The 21,864-nt window shown below is 47.3% G+C and overlaps 1 protein-coding gene across 1 annotated transcript in view; it reads right to left on the bottom strand.

The window, feature by feature from the left end:
* Positions 1-5,270: 5,270 nt before the first annotated feature.
* Positions 5,271-21,864, bottom strand: part of TENM4 (teneurin transmembrane protein 4) — a 710,670-nt gene continuing 694,076 nt past the window's right edge. The window contains exons 30-32 of the mRNA XM_081282209.1: positions 19,305-20,919; positions 13,174-13,316; positions 5,271-10,633 (exon numbers count right to left, since the gene is read on the bottom strand). Of these exons, the coding sequence (XP_081138335.1) occupies positions 9,875-10,633; positions 13,174-13,316; positions 19,305-20,919 (2,517 nt within the window). The 3' untranslated portion in view covers positions 5,271-9,874. The remainder of the gene's footprint in view (positions 10,634-13,173; positions 13,317-19,304; positions 20,920-21,864) is intronic.

Here is a 21,864-nt window from a genome sequence, read left to right as displayed (position 1 = left end):
AGGTGTTTACTAAGTGGACATTTTATGGCTTGGCTTTGAAGGAAAATCTCTGCCGATTTTATTCAGTCCTCATGCAACATGTGTAAGGGCTTTCTTGCCTATTTCTCTCCCACCTCTTAGGGGGTTCAGGGACCCCCCTCTGCTCTGACCCTTGAGCATGTCCTAGAGTGCTCAGAGCTTGTTCATGATGGGTAAGCAATGTGGACAGGAATGGCTACATAAATGGCACAGCCCAGTGTAAAATGAAAATATGGATTCCTTGTTCAAAAATTAAGAACTTTAAGAGCAGAGCAGTAAACTGAAAGCTAGGCCCTTCTGGGCATAGAGCCCTGTGTGACTCCTAATGTCTCACATTCCGCAGCTGGCCCTGGCATTGGACTCAGGTGAGCCTTGTGTCTGTTGTTGGGGACCTGCTGAAAGGTGCTTATTCATTCTCAGACTTTTTGGTGTATGAAACCTTTCACATTGGACATTCCCTGACTCCCAGCTTTGCAGCATAAGATGAATAGCCTAGAACTTGGAGTTAGGAAAACCTGGATTCAAAATCTGAATCTATCACTTACTAGCACAAATCATGTACATACAGCTCATCTGCAAGATGGAAAGTAATCACACTAATCACAAACAGTGTTGCGAGTTCAACCAAGATTAGCTGTAGAAATCACCTGGATCTAGAGCCCACACCTCCTGTGCCTACTGAGCTGGCTCCAGGGAGTCACATTGCTTGGCCTCAGAAACATATCTGCTCAGGGAGGTCGGGCTGATGTTGGGCTGCCCTTGCTCAGTGAAGCGGGACCCCCTGAGAGAGGCCCCAGTGAGCTCCTCCTGAGCATTCTGTAGTATGTGGCAGTGTCAATAGAGTTAAGCAAGGAATGAAAGGGAAAAGTTGGGAGGCCCTGGAGAAACTCTTAGATCACAGAATCACCACTATGGGGTTGGGTGGTGGGGAGATTGTGGTCACCATTGATCCAAATGACATGTATAAACGCTTCCTGTGCCAATTGCCAGTATACACTGGTAAGCAAAACAGGTGGGGTTCTGCTCTCTGTTAACTTAGTGCATGTGATTATTGTGTCCTGTTCTCTTAGCTTCATCCCTCACTAGCTAATGGGTAATGGGCACTTACTAGATGTCTATTACGATGAGACAGGAAATGGGACTCACCAACCTCCTGATGGAAATGGGTGAAGGCAGTCTGTGTGCTTTCGTTCTTCACAGCCCCACCTGCAAATCTCTAGGCAGACTGTCCCTCGGCTGCAGGAGCTCCTTTTGTTTAAGCACAGAGAACCACAAGTGCCTGGGAAATGCCATGGGGTGGGGCATCCTAACTGATGACTGACAGGTGCAGAGGTGTAATGACTGCAGCCCACTGCGGATGGGAACAACTCCCAGGTGTGACTTAGATTGTTTCCACAACTTCCCCTCAGGGCTGAGCTGAAGTTACTCTCTTGGGGCTTTGATTTCACTCCCTTGGTTGGCCCTCTTTTCTTGTCTCTCATTTTCATCAGTCTACCTATTTTTCCAGGGACCACTTCCCGACAACTTACTTTGGGACAAATCCTCATCTCAGTGTCTATTTGGGGGAATGCCCCCATCCAAGATAAAAAGTGGTGGTGGTGGGGGGGAGGAGTTAGCAGTTGTCCCCTTTACTATAAATTGATGCAATGTGTCAGAAGAAAGTCATTATGGATAATGAAGTACTGCTTTGCAAATTAGTTCCTTTTGTTACGAATTAGGGGAACATTCAAATTGTCCCTGTAATATGATCACTCTTCCTCACTTGTACTCTGCTATACTTTATGAGTGGGGAAAAGGAGGAGGCATTGCTACTGGCTGGGATTTGCATGTAACTGCCAACTATGGTAAACCAAACCCAGAGACACCCATGTGCGGGGACGGGAGGGGCTTATGCTCCACATAAGTATCAACCTCTGTGTATTTTGTCATATGAAAAAGTTGAGGCATGCTGGGACATTTTGACTTCGTGTGTCCCTGGACTAGGTTCACAGGAGCCGGGTTCAGAGGCCCACATGAGCAGCATACCTTCCTTTTGCTGGAATGGCTTCTCCTCTTATCTAATCCCTTCCCACTAAACCCACCTCTCCCAAGAATATTTTCTCAGATGCCTTCCTCTCCCCACTCAGCCCACCCTGAGCTCTCTTTTCTAGGCCCTGTGGAACGAGGTTTTTGTTGGGATCACTTTCTTAGCACTTGGACACTCCCCTTCCCCTGCTGTCCACCCCTGAGCTAGCTGGAGTCTGAGTTTCTAGCCCACACCAGAGGCTGATTGCCAGGGAGAACTTCAGCCATGGCAGCTAGGGCATGGGTGAGCCCACTGTGGCAGGGGATTAGCTTAAGGTCCCCAGGGCCTGGTTCTTCTTATAATAAAACCTGTCAGTCAAATGTGCACCCCTAGGTATCTATCTGCCCGGTTAGAAGTCTTGCCTTGCTTGCACCTCCAGCAACTCTGACTGGACGCATATGTGTTGGACTCTGGAAAGGATATGGAATGTGTTTGCAACTCTTATTGCCTACGAGACCTTGGAAGGCACTGTTCTAGGGAGGTAAATGCTGGAGCCCACCTCCCCTTGGGGTTTAGGCCTGCTCCTTGATGGGGTTTTCCTGTCATCCCCCCAGTATCCCCACACCATCCAGTTTATACCCTTCCCTGGGGCTGCTGGAGGCCCTGCCATCCTTGCCCTGCTTCGGTTCTACAATTGGCAACTCCACACCCACAAGATGGTGCACACACTTCTGGTGCCTCTTAACTGGGCCTCTGCCCTCTCCCCGTGACTTCTGGGTTCTGGCAAGCCTGGACACTTAGGCTTCTCGAGTAGCGACACAGAGCATGTTCCTACCTTGGTAATGCAGTATTTTCTGGGTCCTTCTAGACTTTGATTGGATGATGATATTTATAACCAAAAGGTCCTATTATATCTTAAGGGCTTCTAAGGCTGGTTGGGATAGGCTGTCTTACATACAGTTGATTAACTGCAACTTCTTCAAGCCTTGACGAGGGGCTGGATTTGGCATTTATTCATGCATCAGACATTCTCTCTCCATCTATCCATCTGCTCAGTCATATAATAAAAGTATCTGTAAGAATGCGTCTATTTTTTCCACCCCCATACCATATAGATTGTTACCCTATATAAGAATGTAGGTGTCCCAATGATGTGAATATACTTTGTATATAACCAGAGATACGAAAAATTGTGCTTTATATGTGTAATGTGATTTGTAATGCATTCTCCTGTCATATGTAACAAATTAGAATTAAAAAATAAAAAAAAGAATGTAGGTGTTCATCAGAAGGAGTTTCAAAATTTCTGCTGGATCTTGGCCCAGTAGTGGGTGCCCTTTATATATCTGGTGGTCCTGGGAGGGAGCACATTTTGAAAGGTCTACATACAAGGTCTGCTACTGAGTCCCAATGGATCGGATGGACTTGCACCTTACAGGGCAGATTTTTATTCCCTGAGAAGGGATATTTATTCTTGCAAGGTATGAATCTCCAACATATGTGTTGGACTCTGGAAAGGATGTGGAATGTATTTGCAACTCTCATTGCCTACGAGACCTTGGAAGGCACTGATCTAGGGAGGTAGATGCTGGAGCCCACCTGGGCTTATTCTAAGCTGATCAGGCTTGAGAAGTAAATGCTAGGTTGCCTGGTAGGACATGGGTGAGCCCTTGGGCAGGGATAGAGTTTCCCAAATGGTGAAGAGAGATTTTAATATGGGGGTTCGAAGAAGAAATTCCCATAGATGTACCAGCATGAGGATTGGGAACAAGTTTGGTGTGGGGTGTGACCAAGTGGAGGACCACTGTCAAGAGATTTAACTTCTTAGATATTCCTTTAGATATGGGAAAAGATACATTTAGTGCTCTCTTTTAAAGTCTTTTTCCTTACATGTTAAAATTTTCTCCAAGGCCTCTGGTGGATTGGGGAAGTCCCAACTTTGAGGGCAGGCCTGTGGAGGGATATGAGGACCTGGGGCATGCTGGGAAGGAGATTGCCTTGTTCTCTGCCCCTTCTTCTTTTTTGGAGGCCTTGATGCAGCAGCTGTGCCCAGAGAGCAGTTGAGTAAGGTGGAACAGTTAGTTAAGAGGAGGCCAGGCCTCCATACAGGAGATGATGCCCTTCTTTCTCAGATACATCAGAAGGAGTGGACCCCTAAGGCAAAGGGAAGGCTGGCCTTAGGTGACACACTGCTGGTAACATGTTTTGGGTGCTGAGGACACATGGAAGATTAGTGACAGCCTTGGTGGACCTTGAGAAGTTTAGGCCCTGAATAATCCAGTATTGAAAAAGTACAGGCCCTTAACAGATGTGCATTGAGGGCCTTCTGGGGTCAGGGGAGGACTTACCAGAGGGCTCTGGGAGTTTATTTCAGCTGAGCTTGAAGAAAAGTGTGTGCAAAAGCCCACAGGTGTGAAACTCTGAGGGCGTACCTGGGGCTTGTGCACACTCCCATGAAGCCAAGTGTGGTGTAGGTGGGGACAAGAGAGGTGGATGGAGGAGGGCCTGGGATTCCCCAATGGTGGAAGTGGTAGGTTGCCTTGGCTAAGGGCATCTGAAGTGCCAGGCTAAGCAGCTTATTTTGTACACAGCCTGAAGGGTAGTGTAGTTAGTAATGATTCTCAAAGTAGCATCACCTAGAAACCCGCTGGAAATGCAAAATCTTGGGACAAACCTACTGACTCAGAAATTCTGGGGGTGGGGCCCAGAAACTCTGCTTTAATAAGCTCTCAAAGTGATTCTGATGCAGACCTGTGTTTGAGGAGCACTGTTGTTAGTGGAAAGAATACTAGAAAGGAGGGCATGTAGGGTGGGTGGCTGCCCTGGGTGTGGGTGGGGGAGGCACTGAACTTATGTGCCAAATCCATGACCTCTGAGCAATGTGCTCTCTCCTTTAAAGGACTCAAGCACCACAGTACGTGCATGTAGACGGAAGGCCGGAGGCATACAGGGGTTAAATGACTTGCTGAAAATCTCTAAGTGCTGGAGCCATGTCTGCACCCAGTCTGGCCTGACTGGGGCAGGATGTGGCCTGGGCTATGCAGCACACGGTTGTGTCAGAGGTGCTTGGACATTTGTCCTGGCTGGTTGCAAGATAAGACTTGGGGTTGTGCTGACCCTCTGGAGGTCCCTTTCTTTGACAGTTGTGACCTGGAAGGTTTACAAGTGACTGTGGGACCTTGGACTGAGACTTCTTCCGGATCATCCTGAGAAGAGCTACTATGTCCCAACAGAGGCCGCCAAACACTTTTAAACACAAAATATTCTTTTATTTGTCAACGAAGGCTACACGGGATCACTTCTGGTTTTGTTTTTATGCTTTTTTTTTTCCCTAGAAGGTATCTACATCTGCATTTATTTACAGCCTTGTTGGTATTTACACAGTCAAGAATACAGTGTTAGAAACACAAAAGTGTTGAGAAAAAAACTTCTCAAAATTAGTTCCAGACTTCAGGAAAACTATTTCCACATGGTAAGGCCAGAGTCTCCAGTGTTGGTCATCCAGAGGCAGCTTGGAACAGTCCTTCTGCCGAAGCTGCGGGTTCAGAAGTCCTCAGAACAACAGGCAGATTTAGAAGAGTGGGATTCTGGTGTGTGTGTGGGGGGGTGAATCTGGGGCTGCCGAGGCCCTGCCACACACCTGCAGCTCAGCTTCTGCCAGGAGAGCTGAGCCTGCGCAAGATCAGGCCTCCCTGGGCAGTCTGCCCTCAGAAGAAATCACATTTTCTTGGGGACCAGGAGGTCATCCAGTCTTATGCCTTTGGCATTCCGGAGGGGGAAAGAAACATGACGAAAGGCCCCACCCAGGTCTCCCTGACTCTGATCTTGTGCATCCACAATGAAACCTCAGAGTGCACCAGTGTCTGCGGCAGTCAAGTACACAAGGCTGGTTTTGAGAATGTAAAGGTTGGAGAAGATAAAGTTTCTCTCTGTCACCTGAGCAATGAGTCTTTGAAATGAGTTTGCTGTTTTTGGAAGGTTAAATAAAAGGGCCTTGAACTACAGAGTTCTTTTTTAAAAAATATTCCCTCCCCTCCAATAAAATATAGACAGGTTCATGAATCTAGCTGGGAATGATGTGCCTCAAATGGAGGGCTTTCAGTCCGAGAGCGGAGCCCAAGGGAAAGGAGAGACTGGGTTCCTTCTGGGACCCCTCAGGCAGCAGGCCCCCTCAACTGGGACCAGGAGTCACCTTCTTGGCTGAGCAGCTGCTGTGAGGAATGGATAATAGACTCTGGTGATCAAACACCAAAGCCTGGGTCCCTGCTGAGGACCAGTGGCCACAAATCTTAGCATCACTGTTCTCGCCATGTGGCTGCTGCAAATGGTAAAAGTGTATTCTAAGATTTCACATCAAAAGCCCTGTCTTTGCAGAATGAAGATCTCTGCCATCTATAAAGGTGACTGGAAAGTTACAATGAAAACGGTTCTTCTGGTTCTTTAAAGAACTGGGGTTCCTCTTTCGGTGTCTATGGCACACGGCCCAGCTTATCTCCCTTGCCTCTCCATCCTCTGTGCCTAAGACCCAGCCCATCCTGATTATTTGGAAGCACACCTTCTGGCCATTCTCAACCTCCAGTCAGTTTCTTGGGGATTATTTCAGACCTTCCATCCCTAAGTCGAAGCCAGGCCCTGGTGAGGTCTTTGGATGGTTCCCAATGAGTTATTTCGAACCAAGTGTCGGGGGCTGTCAAAGTGTGGTTTACCCTGGAGTTCCTTGCCTTTCTCCTTCTGTCACTGCTCTGCCTCCAGGGATGTCTGTGTGGAGGGTGGGTACAAAGGAAATCTCACTGTACGAAAGACAAGTTGGAGAATTTGTAAGGTCTTATTTAAGGTAGTGGCAGAGGAACAAAAGATGAGGGGCTGATTGGCAGTTGTGGAGAAGGCAGGAACTATTCAAAACTAAATCTTCTTCCAGGGTCAGAAGCCAACCTCTTGCAGAATCATGACCTGGGCCAGTGTGGGAGGCCTGGTCATGTTATCGAATGGACAGATTTTGGTTGATCAGCGCCAAGAGTGATGGGATTTATTGATTAGAACCTACTATGTAGGCACAGGAGCTCTGCTTATGCCTTCAAATTCATCCTTGGTATGGGATTGGGACTGGTGATCTCAGTGGGAGGTCAGACCAAAAGGTGAGGTCTGGAATCACCTGCCAGCCCCAGTGGAAACGAGCTCAAATGGGCCAAGGCCATAGCACCTGCTCCAACATGACAGCACCAGTGTGAAACGGAGATACCTGGCACTGCCCACCTTGCAGATAAGCTCCTTCTCCAAAAGCTTTGGGATGCTTCCACTTGTCCTCCCCACCCTTCCCCCCAGAAGCTGTGCCTCCTTGGTGGTTTGTAGCTCAGGGAAAGTATAGGATCATTCATTAAATAAAATAATACCCAATAATTTTGTGTTTTTGATCCTTAAAAGTCTACTCTATTCTCTTGGGGGCAGGCAACTGAAGAGGGACAGAGGCTAGGGAGGAATAGGAAGATGATTCCCTTGAGCCACATGCTGTCTTTGCCCCAAGAAGACATCCACAGCAGGTCTTGATGATGTCAGGCAGCCATGATGGGACTGGCCAACTAGGCCAATAGGCAAGAGAGCTTTGCCAGGGGCTCCTTACAGCAAGAGTACAATTTTGAGAGGCATAAGTCTCTTTTGGATTAAACAAAAACAAAAACAAAAACTTGTGTTCTTTAGGTCAAACTGCTTTCCATCCCATCCAAGAACAATCCTGTCAGATGGGAGCCCCCATCGCCAGCTCATGCCACACACAGTGGACCTGAGAAACAGCAAATCTGATTTGGCAGAGCTCTGGATCCAGAGACGATGGGCCACCAGTGGACAAACAGGCCATAGCACACTGTTGAGGCAGTGTGACTTTTTTTGGAAACAGGAAGAGCACTTAGCGAAACACATCCTCTTATCCCAGTGGGATGACGTAAGGCGAGATATCCCCTCCTCGAGAAGCTTTGGATGCCTCCCTCTGCCAGGCAGAACCCAAGCTACATGTTGCTCCAATTCTCATGCAGTAAGAGCCCTTCTTGGTTTCATGAACTCATTTCATATTCTGAAGACTCTGTGAATAAGGCTATAAAGGTGCCATGAGCTTATCAGTCCAACAAGGTTTCCACGGGAATAGCTGACTCAGAACTCATTCTCCACACTTAATGTAAATGTAACCCATGAAAGTCCCATTTTCTAAGAAGCCCAGCTCAAAAGGAAGCATTTGGCTTCCCCTCCTGTCTCCCAGAGCCTCCTGTGAGTGGTAATGACAATGGTAATTAGGCAGATGCACCAGGAATGGAATCCTTGAACAAGGAGCTCCAGGCTCATGCTGTTACCTTCCTCTGCCCTCCTCCCTTCCCTTGGCCTGCTGGCTGCTGCGTCCTGCTGGGCAGCCCTCCAGCTGTGGGCTGCACCTGCTCCGGGTCCCTTCCTAGGTCTCCAAGGGAACCATGTCAGACTGGCCTCCCAATATGTATACTGGTCTTAGAAACTGTCCCTGATCCTGGTGGGATTGAATGACACTGACAGATCACACCCAATTAGCTCTCTCTCCCTTATCTTAAAAAACAAAACAACAATAACAACAACAACAAAAAATCCAAGCCAAAACCCAAACAACAACAACAAAAACCCTAGCAGGGCTTCTCTAGAGGGAATTTCCTGGATGCCCAGGCTGCTGCACCCCAGCTTTGGGATGGTCTACACAAGGGAGGCAGAGGAGACTTCTGGAGCTGGTTAGAAGGATTCCTGGCTCAGGCCTTTGCTCTCTCTTTGGCTGACTTTTTTTTTTCTTATGCATCTTTCCAGGATCAAAGGCCACCAAGCACCTCTCTCCACATGCCTATTTCTCAGGAGTGGCAGCTGAACAATGGAAGGAAGATACCTGAAGTCAAAGGGAGAGGGTTTCTTTCCCCTCCCTGGAAATGGTACCCCCATGGAGGGCTCACCGTGCAGTGCTGGTTCTCACATCTGGCTTTGGGAGAGAGGAGGAGATGAGCAAGGGACATCATGGAGGATCAACCAATCACAGACATCCTGGGTGCTGTCACCTCTTGGAGAGGATGGGGCTCATAGCCCCAGGATGTTATGTTACCAGACTGGGAGAAGGAGTGGGGAGACGTGTTCTCTATCCCAGTATGGGGGTGGCACCAACAACTACACAAAATTTGCAAAAGGAGAAGAGGGTTTCATTTAGCATTAAAATATAAAGCCTGGACAGGAGTTTGGGGCAGCTTGAAAAGGTGCTGAACAACATCATGACATTTTCCAGAGCAAGATGTAACCATCTGTGGTCCTCTGGAGGTACAAAACACAGTGAGTAAAAAGCCACCAGTCCCCTGCAGGAGCCCAGCAAAAGCTCCTGAGTTCCTCCAGGCCCATTATACTCTGCACCCCCACTCCTGCACAACCCCCTGTCAAAGAAGAAAGGGGTGCACATGAGACACCTTAGCACACTCATGTCTCACATCACACTGGGTACCTAGGGACAGACGAGGACACACTCTAGATGTGTGCCCCAAAGAGAGAAGAAACATACCCCGAACAACAGGAAAAAATCCTCAAGGAGAAGGGGAACAAAAGACAGAGTTTTCATTGTGATCACACTACAGAAAAAGAAAAAAACCTTCTGTTCTTTGCAAAAAATGTGTGAAGGCCAAATTTGTGTCTTTTTTCTTTTCTTAAAAAAAAGAATGTTGCATGAATTAACAATGCAACCAGTATCTTTTTGTTTGTTTTCTGCACTTGTTAAAAAAAGGATTTTTTTTTTTTAAAGTACAACACAGTCAGGTATGTGGCCACAAAAGAGTAGCTGTCTTTGGCAAGAAGTCCAGGCCTTGGCCCTCTCTGTCACCTTCGGCCCATCTCGCTCTGTCTCATGAAATGGATATTGTTGGAGCTGTCCGACAGTTCTGGGTACTGCTCGACAGAGATCACGAAGAAGCCGTCGTAGCCTTGCACCCGCCCTGTGTTCAGCACCTGCTGCTTCTCCCCCTCTGTCCAGGCCCGCAGGCCCTCCTCCCCTTCCCGCAGTCTCTGCTGCTCTCGGGCCCAAGCCTGGCGCACAGCTCTCTGCCGGGCGAGCTCAAGCACCCGCGCCTTCTCCTCGTCCAACGTCGTCCCATAGCGGGTGTTCAAGCACAGTGCCCCGTACTGGAGCTGGATGTCTGTGTAGCGTCTAGTCCTGCCGTTAAGCATGGTATTGATCTGGGACACGGTGACATTGACCCCATTCTCCAGGGTTCGCCGTCCCCCACTGAGGCCCAGGATGGCCAGGTCACCTTCTGAAGGCCCTGGTTTCACAAAGTAGTGGGTGTCCACCCCGTCAATGGTGAAGTGCAGGTTCTCTAGGTAGTGGGCATTGTTCAGGATGGCAGCAACCCTCCGTCCATCCTCGTTGGCCACACTGATGATGTCTGTGGTCACTCGACCATCCTTCAAGGCAAACTTGACCCCCTTGCCAAAGACTGAGCCACTGGATGCAAACTTCTTTGTCTCGGGGGCCTGCTGGCAGCTGGTGATTGTGGAGCCGTAGAGCTGATCAAAGCGTTCTAAGGTGACGAAGGCCTTGAGTTGCTTCTGCACTTCACATTGTACCCCAAGGATAGACTGATGAGGACACAGAGAGAGAGAGAGAGAGAGAGAGAGAGAGAGAGAGAGAGAGAGTAAGAGAGAAAGAATAAGATAAAGGGAAAAAGCAAACCACAAGAATATGGAAAATCCACTTAAATAAATCAAGTCTGTACATATTTATTAACCAGTAGCCTGTATCTCTACTGCTGACCACAAGATGGCTAGCTGTCCATTATCCACCATTCACACCCTTCGATTCAGAGACTGTTCAAGGAGCATCTATTCTGGGCCAGGTCCTCTTCTGGGCACTGGAGGTACTCAAGTAAGTCAGACATCACCTTTGCCCCGAAAGAATTCATTGTTTCATGGGGAAAGACAGATGTGACAACAATAATTGCCATCAAATGTGACCACTGGTGGTCTAAGAGAGATAATAATAGGAGCTATAGCTAACATTTCTTGCTTTTTAAGCTAAATAATTATCACTGTCTCTTTCGATCATCATAATAACTTCATGTAGTGGATATTTTATAATTCCAATTTTACTTCTAAATGAAGGAAACCAAGGCTCTAAGGAGTTATAAATAGTTCATAGTTATATGACTGACATCAAGTCAACATTCAAACCCAGTTCTGTCTGATTCTTGAAGCTCAGTTTCAAGGGCTGTTATTATAGGGAGAAACAAGGCTCAGAAGTATCCCAGCCTGAAGAGAGAGGACAGAGAGAAGGTGGGTTTTGAGGACAGGTTCATGCTTCAGCTGGGACTTGAAGGATGTGAAGGGTGATATTAGGGGGAGAATGGCAAGAAATGCAGAAAAAGAGGAAAAGTGGTGATCTGAATCAATGTGCTTACTCTGCTTTATTGCTCTTAACCATGTGTACAGATAAATTGCCAGAAGGGCCTCTGTGGTGCTTCCTTGGGGGTCCTCAGGTGTTCCCACACTTGGCTGCTTTGGGGGACAGGCTGGGCCCTGCCAGCTTGGTGTACATCTACTGTCCCTTCCATGGCTCTGGAGATCAGGGAAGCCATGTTTGGGATGGCTCCAGGGCCTCATCAGCAACTCAGGGAAATGGCTTTAGAAACAGGCCCATCAGCCTCCCACTGAAATTAAGTCCTCTTTATAATTAATAGAACCCTGTCTGTGAACAATTATTTCCTAGAGTTTCACGAAAGCTGGAGTGCTCAACAACAAAGATCTCCGATGCTTGCCAAGGGCGGAAATCAATAATTCATTGACAGGCGAGGTTGGCAAACAGGCAGTCAGAGACAGGGACTGAGGAATACAGCAGGGAACCTGGTGGGGGAGGAAGAGCTACGCTGTAGAATCATCCCTGGGGACTGCAGATGCTGGGACATCTGGGGCAGGGCCGGGGTGCTGGGGAGCAGGTGATGGTAAAAAGAGGATGGGCTCTGTGGTTGGGCAACCCTGAATTTTCAGCACCTTCCTCTGCACCTTCCCAGCTGAGTGTCCTTGGGTAAGTTTCTCTCTGAACCCTCATCCCATCTGTAAAATGGGCTCTTTTCTTCTTTCAATCATTTATTCATTAAGTAAAAGTTTTCTGTGTACCTATATTGTGCTAGCCTGTAGGCTGGGTATTAAATGAGACCCAGAACTTAACTGGTTGGAGCTACGTGTGGGGAGCGCTTTGCAAGAGGACAATACAGACGGCTAAGTTGAGGCCTAAAGGAATCAGTCTGAAATAAGAAATAGGGATGCAAAAGCTTCCAATCACTAGCAGGACGCCATCTGGCAACCCCGCTTTCCTCCACAGCCTGTTGTCCTCCAGGCTAGGATCCCCTCAAAGTCCTATTCATCTCTGCACTCACTGAGCGCAGCATAGGGCTGGGCATGGAGTCCGCTTCTAGTACAGAATTTATGAATGGTGTGGAAAGACAAGGGACAGAGAAGGGGAAAAATGAATGCAAAGAGTGAGCAGGTGGGGCTAGACTGTTTTTAAAGATCTTTCCAGCTGTATAATCCTGTATTTGAAATGGGGTCATAAAAGGAAGACAAAAAAAAATAATGCTTTTGGGGCACCTACAGTATACCAGGCCTGGCACTCAGCAAGATGACACAGAACAGAAACTTGGGTTTGAATCCCAGCCCCAGCCCTTCCTTGCTGTGTGGTATCGAAAACCCTCAGGCATTAAATCTGTAAATCGAGAACAGTTACACAGTGGGATATTTTTGAGTTAACGTATGCAGAATACCTCACACGAGGCCAGGTGCATTAGGTGCTCAGAAAATATCACATTTGTATTTAGAACACACTTTCTCCCCCTGCACCTTTGCCGAGATATTGACAGAGGCTTTTTATTTTTGTGAAACTCCACACTTATTGTGATACACAAAGTGCCTTCTTATGGCTTCTGAGCGTCTGTGTGCCCCTGCAGCTGGGTCCCAGTGGCCTGCCTAGCAATAGAGTTGCTAAGTGTTTGCTGAATGTTCTCTGGCAGGCCCTGTAGAGTCACTGCCTTGGTTTCCATCACTGACCCCAAGTCTCCTGCAAAGCTGGCAGGACCCTCCTGCAATGTTGAAATCCTTGAGGTGTGAGGTGCTGTCTGAGGAGTTACCTTGCTGTTGTCCCACTCTTGGGTTTTCATCTGTGTATGCACGAGCTCATAGGATGGCTCCATGGCATCCATGTCAGGTTTGGGATATCCAGGGATCACGTTATGCAGCTGGAATCCAAAGGTAAGCAACCAGCTGTTGACATCTGAGTGTGAGAGAAGCAGAAACATCCCCATGAAGTAAATGCCTTCCGATGTCACTCATCCTAATTCAAAACCTAAAGAGGGTGCAGGTGGGGTGGGAGCATGGAGGACTGCTGGTGGGAGAAGTGACTGTTACAAACACTTTGGAAAATGGTTTTATGGTCTAAAGCCACAGGTGCTCCTGGGACCCAGTGACTCTCCTCCCAGATGTGTACCCAGGAAAGATGTCACTTAGGTAGAACCTAGGTTTCCAGACATCCTTTTCCACTCTCACACCAACCCCTGGGATCTTCAGCTTTGTACTCAGGGACAACTGTTGGTGGATGAAGAGCCTCCTGTTTGACCAGACCAGTCATTAAAAGGAAACAAAAGGATGGTCAGATCCAGGGGAAGATTTTAATGATCGACTTGCAAAGAGAAAATTCACTGAGAAACAAACAGCCACTCTCTTCCTACCTCCCTTGCAGGGATGAAAACCTCATGGTCAAAGTGCCTCTGGGCATGGAGATGACCTGTACTGAGATCAGTTTCCCTGGGCTCCTGCCTTTTATTTCCTGACAGCCCAAGGAAGCCACTCAACCTCCCTGTGCTTTCATTTTCCAGTCTGTACACTGAGTTTGAGGATCTAATCCCACAGGCATGATACTAGTTGATTTTGTCACACCACCTGGGGTTACTAGTTACATAATCTTAGGAATAGGGATGGGCAGGATTTTTCCATAAGCATTTGGCTCATTGAAGAATGGGAATCAGGAAGCCAAGACCTGTGGGAAAGAAAGAGGGTTGAAGGGTGTGGGCAGTTACTTGGCCCACGTGGCTGAGTGCCCTTTATGTGCCAGTACGTTCGGTCTTATAGAACCTCCCTTTGTACACTCAGCACCCTGAAGGATGATCAGATATGGGCACAGATAACTTTTAAACAAGAAACAAGATCAGAGGAGTGATCTTGGTTGCACAGGCTGAGAGGCCCACATGAAGAGGGACTGAAGTCAGACATTGAAGACTGTAAATTTTGTCAGGCATTGATACAGTTGGAGGTAGCACTTCAGGTAAAGATGGCTGCACAAGACAGGGCTCAGAGGTGGAGAGCTGGTGCAGACAGCGTTCAGGTGACAAGAGAACATCCCAGAAAGAATGAGAAAGAATCCAAAAGGACAGAGCTTGGGATGGCAGAAGGGAGGAGATTTGGGCCCTATAGGATAGAGACTGACAGCCTGTGACCCAGTAGGGCTCAGCCTTCCTTGGGAAAGGGGCTGCTGAAGATACTAAAGCAGTTGCTGAGCTCAGTCTCAGAATCCAGAGTCTGAGGAAGGCAAGGGTTGGAGCTGAGTTCCAGAATTGGGCCCCATTTTGGCTTTTTTCCAAAGGAGATAGAATGCTGTTGGGAGGTCCTATTTAGGTCGCATTGGAAATTACCTTTCCCAGCATGTGCAGGGTTCGTTCCAGAGGTGGGATCCACAGAAGTGGGATGGCCCATGGGGTCAACAGTTGTGTCCCTGTCACTGTGGGGTACCACATTTCTCTCCCATTCAAGGATCTCAAGCTTGTTTTCATTTTAGTTTTAGTTGTCCCTGGGCCCCTCTGCTGGTGTGGAAGCAGGAGGTACAGGCAAGTGGTGGTAAAGGGGAAGCTTAGAAATCCAGGTTCTGTTTCTCACCTGGGCCTTATTAGGTAGAATCATAGAAGGGAAAGAATGTGGTAACTGAGGCCAGACAAAAACCCAGGTCCAAATTCTGGCTTCCCAGCTCACAGTCTATGTGACCTTGGACAGTTTACTTAACTTCTCTGAGGTTTAGTTTTCTTGTTTGCATATTGACAATAGAAATGGTTTTAGCCATGCCATGGAGAAGAATACTGATAGTGTTATCATTTGGGGGCAACTGTCATATAGCAGGAGCTATTCCAAATCTGTACATAAATTGTTGGATTTAATATATTCGAAGTGGCTGACTCAATTCCTGCCTCTCAGAGGGTTTTCTCTGTTTCCCCAACCTTATGCCTCCACACCCTGGGACCCTCATTTTCTCATTTATAAAGGTTGGGACTTGGATCAACTGTTCTCCAGAGTCTCTTTCCTCACTGAGTTTCTAAGAGTCTCTGATTCTCTTGACTCTTGGCAGATGGTTCTTTTGGAAATTTAAGCAAACAGAAGAGGAGGAGAAGAAAATCTACAAAGCCATTTTGTTTGAGGCTGAGAACTTGCACCTGAATTTGTAGTTGTAAAGAAAGCTTCTCTCTGGAATGTCGTGAATTCCCAGGAAAGCAGGGGGCTGAGAAGAGGGCTGGGCCTTAATTACAAATGAGAGTGAGGGGAGGTGGCAAATTCCTGTCCCACATCTCTCCTTTTTATGAAGATATATGTTCTCATTGGTGTCCTTACTGTGCTTTTTCTGAAGAGCTGAGATTTGTACTCTTCTTACAACATCAGAGATGGGTGTTTCCCTCCAGTTAAAAAGCTTAGTCCCCAGTACCAAAGTCAACCAACCACCCAAACCACCACCACCACCACCACCACCACCACCAACACAACAAAAAACCCCAAAACAACAACAAAAAAACTCCTCCGAACCCATCTTAACCCAGACATCAGTGGTGCAGATGGGGCCAAGGAGGATGATGAAATGCAAGCTCTACTAATCCTTTTGCAGGTGCACAGCTTTGTTCTTTACAAAGTATATTCTAATTTTAAAACAAGGGTTTTGAGTTCTAATGCCAGCCTTGCCACGTTTCAGTGAGCCAGATACTTTATTTCTCTGAACCTCACTTTCTGCCTTTGCAAATGGGGTCACTATTCCCCCCCTCCCAGGCTTCAAGTGAAGATTAAGTGGAATGATGTATACAATATATCTGGGTTGACATTTTTTGGTCATCTTCCCAGCATCCCATTCTGCCTTCTTTTTTTGGGGGGGAGGGGGTGTTGGGGTGGGATGGGAGTGGGGGATGAGTATTCATGTAGTTCTAGGGAAGCTGAATCAGTAATGGCTCATGTGACCCAGGCTGAGTCAATGAGTGTGTACTGTCTCCAGCCCTAGTTATTGCTTCAAGGGTTGTTATGTGACCTATGCCTTCTTGATTGGAGTGTATGTCAGGAACCTTGAAGAAATCTTTGGAAAAAGAGATTTTTATTGTTGTTGTTGTCATTGTTGCTGGAAGTGAGGATTCCTATAGCCTACACAGAAACAAAAAGGTCAGGTTTAGTGAGAGTAGTATCTTGGTTTCTCATTAGCGATCTGCTAAAATCTTGACTGCTTATCTGGCACTTCTCTTGTACACCATTGTTTTTCGAACTATGGGATAGGACCTACTATGTAGTAAAAACAATTTTGTGGGTCATGACAAGCATATTTCCTGAAATGGAGTAGATTAGACTAGAAAATATGAGCATATCACACGGATTATTTTGCAAGCCTTTTGTTTTAGTGTCTTACTGTGATATAAAAATCTTATTCTCATGGTGGGTTCACAAAGACATTTGATAAAAGCAGCCCTGGGCCATGCATTCCATGAAGGCAGCATTATGCTTGAGTCTGTTCTAGATCCTTAGCGAAACATATAATAATATTTGACTGGCTTGAAATACATAATTGGATTTAACTGACTTGGAAATTAAACCAAAAATGAAAGTGTTAGGTACCCCCTTGGGTGGTGAATTGCTTTCTTAGAAACTTCTTATTTATTTATTTACTTTTTGTGGTGCTGGAGATTGAACCCAGGGCCTTATGCATGTGAGGCAAGCATGCTACCAACTGAGCTATATTCCCAGCTGAATTGTTTTCTTAAAAACAGGATTTGGAGACCAGCATGATTGTCCTGGGAAGTGTTCTGGAGCCAGAGAGCCCCGGTTTATGTGACTTTGGGCGACACTTCATTGTTTGGAGCCTTGAATGTCCCATCTGTAGAACGGAGATAATGGAAGTGATCTTAGAGTTATCACCAAGTTTAAAGGAGATCAAGTCTGCAAGGGCCTGGCATAGAGCAGTTAGTCATGCTAATGCTATTCTGAAAGGAGACCATATGCATATGGTGGTATACAAAGAAAAAGGGGGGGATACTAATATTTTGGCAATCTGAAACAATTTTTTGATAGAAAGTTCATGTCCTATTTCACCAGTGTTTTCCAGCTACAGTAACCTGCCAAAATGTCTCACAGGAAATTCACTGGAGGGTGAGGCAGGGGGTGTGCTCAATGTAGACAGATGTAATGGAAATGTCATCTCAATCTGTCAAGTTTCTCTAGAGCTAGCGGCCAAGTTGAACATAGTGAATGCTTGGAAACACTGTCAGGATATTCGTGTTTATCTCGGGGATCCAAGTACGTTTTCATCACACCTGTGTATCACCGTGTTCTCAATTCTTGCCCATGCTTGAGACTTTTGCTTTTAATACAACAACCTGGAGTTCCTTCCTGAAAAAAGGAATCCTCCTGTGCTGTGAGCAGAAACAGGGTCCAGATGAGGCCGCCAAGTTTGGGGGCCAGGAAGCCATGTCCATAGGGACACTCTTGGGAGCTATACATGATGCCCTCTTAACACTTCTGTCCATCTGTCCCCCCTCCCTGGAATGCATTTCTCTTCACTACCTGATAAAAACCCCTCAAAAATAGCCCCAGGTGTCAGCTCTCTGTGAGGCCTCCCCAGGACTCATCTGAGCTGCACTGGCCTTCCCTGCAAATCCTCACCATGGACTCCCACAGTGGACAGCAACTGTCACCTGCCTTACAGTGTGAATTTATGGACAGCAGGGGTCCTCTTTCTATCTCCAGTGCCTAAAACAATGAATGCACAGAGGAGATTTACAGAATGAAGAAAACTGTCATAAGAGAGAGGGCCAGAGGATTGTGTCACAGGATAAATGACTGGAGACTATCATGTTTGCAAGCTGGGATACACCCAATTTTTGCCCACTACACATTCTCATATAAGACATTCTGGCTTTATCCATGCCCCACAGCCACTCCCACGTGAGGTTCTCTGTGGCTGACCTGGGCATAGTTACTTGCTTGGGAGAACTGTGGCTACTGGAGACATCCCTGCCTGCAGGACCCATTGGATACTATATTCAAATCAGTTTCACAACAGTGGAAATCAAAGCTCACTTTTTCAATTAGAGAGAAAAGGAAAGGGAACCAACGTGAGTCAGGCACTGTGTTTGGTATGAAATACATCTCATTTTACCCTTCCAACTAGGTGGTAGGTAAGTATTTTTTTCTATTTATTCCATGTGTTCCTTGTTACTTTTCGTGCAATTGTTGGATTTTTTTGCTTCATCTTCTATTTTATCTTCACTACTGATTATTAGTTATGTATCTGCTTTATTTTTTTATTTTTTAATTTTTTTAGTTGTTGCTGTAAGGTTTTTCATATGCATATTTGCCTATTTAGAGTCAGGGTGGATGTTCTCATTTTAATTTATAGATCAGGAAACTGGAATTCAGGGACATTAAGAAAATTTTGCATACCTGTGATAGCTTAGCAATGGCAGATCCTTCCCTCAGCTTTGTCTCCAAAGTCTGAATTTTCTATTTCATCATCACAAATTAAGAACTGATTTTATTTTAGTCATACCTTAATCTGACTTATCAGGAACTCAGAGCCAGTTTGATTTCTATATCAGAAACTCCCAAAGTGCACCCCAAGGGAAGTATCTGGTGAGATATCAGGATTTCATGGTAAAAAAAGAGTTTTCATGGTCAAATAAGTTTGAGAAATACTGGGCAAATATATTAAACAGCTCTCTTCACTATGACTTCTTAGAGCCTCTCACAAACTGAAAAGTGTTATGAAATATATTTAAGAATGGTGGCCCTGTCAAGTTTATTTGATGCCAGAATCATGACTTCCAGTGTATTCTCTCAACTAGTGTTTCTTCTAATATATATGCTTTGGGAGATGATGCTCTTAGGTCAAGTTAATGTTTCCTTAAGAAGACTAAGTCTTGCCAAGTGACCAGAGCAATGGGGGTCCCACCCTCCGAAGGAGCCCAGTCCTCACCTGTCATGAAGCACTTGATGTCCTGAGAGTTGCTGATGGGGTTGTTGTTTTTAAACATATAGAGATTAAAAGGCATGATGTTGCTGCTGCTGAGGTGCTTCCACAGCTCATGGTCTGGGCTAGTCCAGCGTCCAGCCAGCACGTCGTAATCCCGTCGGCCCATGTGGACGAGCTTGGTGAGTGGATCATAAAGGCCTCCATGGTAGCCGATGATGATCTGGAAGTTGGGGTTGGTGTCCATGTAGATCTCCCCATAGGCCGTGTACAGGATCTGCTTGATCATCAAGCCTGTTCCACTGAAGACAGCAAGAGGGGTCCCGATGTTGTCACAAGCTATGTAAAACTCGTCACCACTGCTCAGCTCCATGGCAAAGAGGTGTCCTTGCAGGTCGTAGTAGAGGGATGTGATCTCAGAGCTGGAGTGGTTGTAGAGGTGGGTGACCTTGGTGGGGTTGGTCAGGTCCGCATAGAAGAACTGTAGGTGGTGACTGTGGCTGCTCTTGCTGGACACCCGCCGGCCCAGGCCATCATAGCGGTACCTCACACTCCAGCCACCAGCCCGGTTGTAGGCCTTGATGAGCAGGCCAGCTGAGTTGTACTCAAAGATGTCTCCACCCCGCTGCCTCAGGAAGCCGTCCTCATCCATCTTGTATTGCACATCACCCAGTCTGGTGATGCGGTCGCGGAGGTCATACCGTAGTGGGGTTAGTCGTGCACTGTTCCCAGGACTCAGCAAGTGCAGGTTCCCATTGAGGTCATAGCTGTAGCGCCAGAGTGGCTTGTCATTGATGGAGACTGTTTGCAGCTGGCCGTCGGCATCATACTCATAGGAGTAGCGGGTAGTGTTGGCGTAGGGTCCCACCTTCAGCTCCTTCTTCACCACTCGCCCCATGTTGTCATACTGGACTGTCATCCAGTACATGAGCGAGCGGAAAATCTCATACTGCACTTCCTTCATCCTGCCGTAGGCATCAAAATGCTTGGTGTGGGTCATGACCGCTGTGGTAATGATCTGGTTGATGTCATAGTAGATGACACCAAACTTCCCAAACTGCTCTGTCTTGCCTGACACATCGTCATAGCGATAGAGATCAATGGGCAGCGGGGTCTCGTTGATCACAGCCTGCATGCTGGTCACTCGGAAACTGTTGTCATAGTTGTAATCAAAACGGGCATTGACCATGCCCTCCTCAGTGAAGCGGAAGATCTGCCGGTCGATCAGGGGCCCGATCTGACGGTAGCGGATGGTGCAGGTGAAGCCCTCGTTCTGTAGGTTGATGGTTTTCAGCATGCCCGCTGTCTCATCATAGGTGAAGCTCACCTTGGTGGTGTCGTACAGTGTCTCAGCCAGCTTCGACAGTTTGCCGTACTTGTATATCACTCTGCGGCCGGTGCCCAGGTAGTAGGTGTGGAGCAGGTGTCCATCCTCGGTGAAGTCCTGTATGACAGAGGCGTTGCCTTCAGGGGGCTGGTAGATGTTCCTGTAGTAGCCCACTGAGCGAATGGTCTCTAGCGTCTGCCGGGCCACATTGGGCATCGTCACGGAAGAGAGGCGGTCGTTCTTGTCGAACTCAAAGATGTACTGCCTCTGACTGTGCAGGAGCAGCACCATGGACTGGAGGGAGAAGAAAACGAAGAGATGAGGGGAGGGGAAGGAGGAGGAAGGCTACATCTGGGTACCCAAGGCTCAGGAAAGTGGTCCTGGGCGATGCCCAACCAGAGCCTTCCAACCCGTGCACTGCAGGATGCTGCCAACAGGTTATTATGGATGTACTGTAGTGGGGTATTCCCTGGCCATTGGCCCTGGCAGGGCTGGGCCCCAGAACACTCAGGCCATTTGCTCTCCTCTGTGAGCAGGTCCTTGGAGTGGCACAGGCCTGATCACTTCTGTGTGTGGTGGGTTGTGAGGAAGGTTGGGTGCACTGGCCTAAAGAAATTCAACAGCCCCCCTACAGACTTCCTTGCAGCAGACTTCTCAAATTAACCTTCCTACTCAAGCAAGGTGTTCTCTAAAAGACAGTCCCATGGTGTCATCTGCTGGCTGAGCAGCTTCTGTGGACCCCCTGTGCCTACAGCATCAAGACCATGTCTGAGAAGGGTGCAGGAGGCTTTGCTCAATTGCTCATATGGTACCAGGTCAGAGGCAGGCTGTGATAGGGAGAACCTGGCCTCTAGCAGTAGGTCTAATGTGTGGCTCTTGGGTATTTCTCCCCCTCCCCTGGGTTTGGCTTTTCAGTTTGTTGGATGACCTTCAAGTTTTCTCTCCTTCGGTCTTAACACAGAACATTGCTTTCAAGAGAGGCTCACCCAGCATAGGCAGGGAACACATACCACAGAGGAAACAGAGTCTGATCCTGGACAGGTGACCAAGAGCAGGAAACAAAGTGGGGATCTGAGTACCAGAATTGGAGCATCAAGTTCAGAATCTTTTTTTTTTTTCCAGGAAAAAGTCAGCAGATAACAGGCCTAGACACATCTAGTCATTAAAGCAATGGTTTTCTCTTATTTGGGACCAACTTTTGATTTTAGGTCATCTCTGATTTCTAGTCCCTGGGATGAA

The sequence above is a fragment of the Spermophilus citellus genome, assembly GCF_964194105.1.
Source record: "Spermophilus citellus genome assembly, chromosome: 2".
NCBI lineage: Eukaryota > Metazoa > Chordata > Mammalia > Rodentia > Sciuridae > Spermophilus > Spermophilus citellus.
This window is presented reverse-complemented; position numbering and strand designations above follow the sequence as displayed.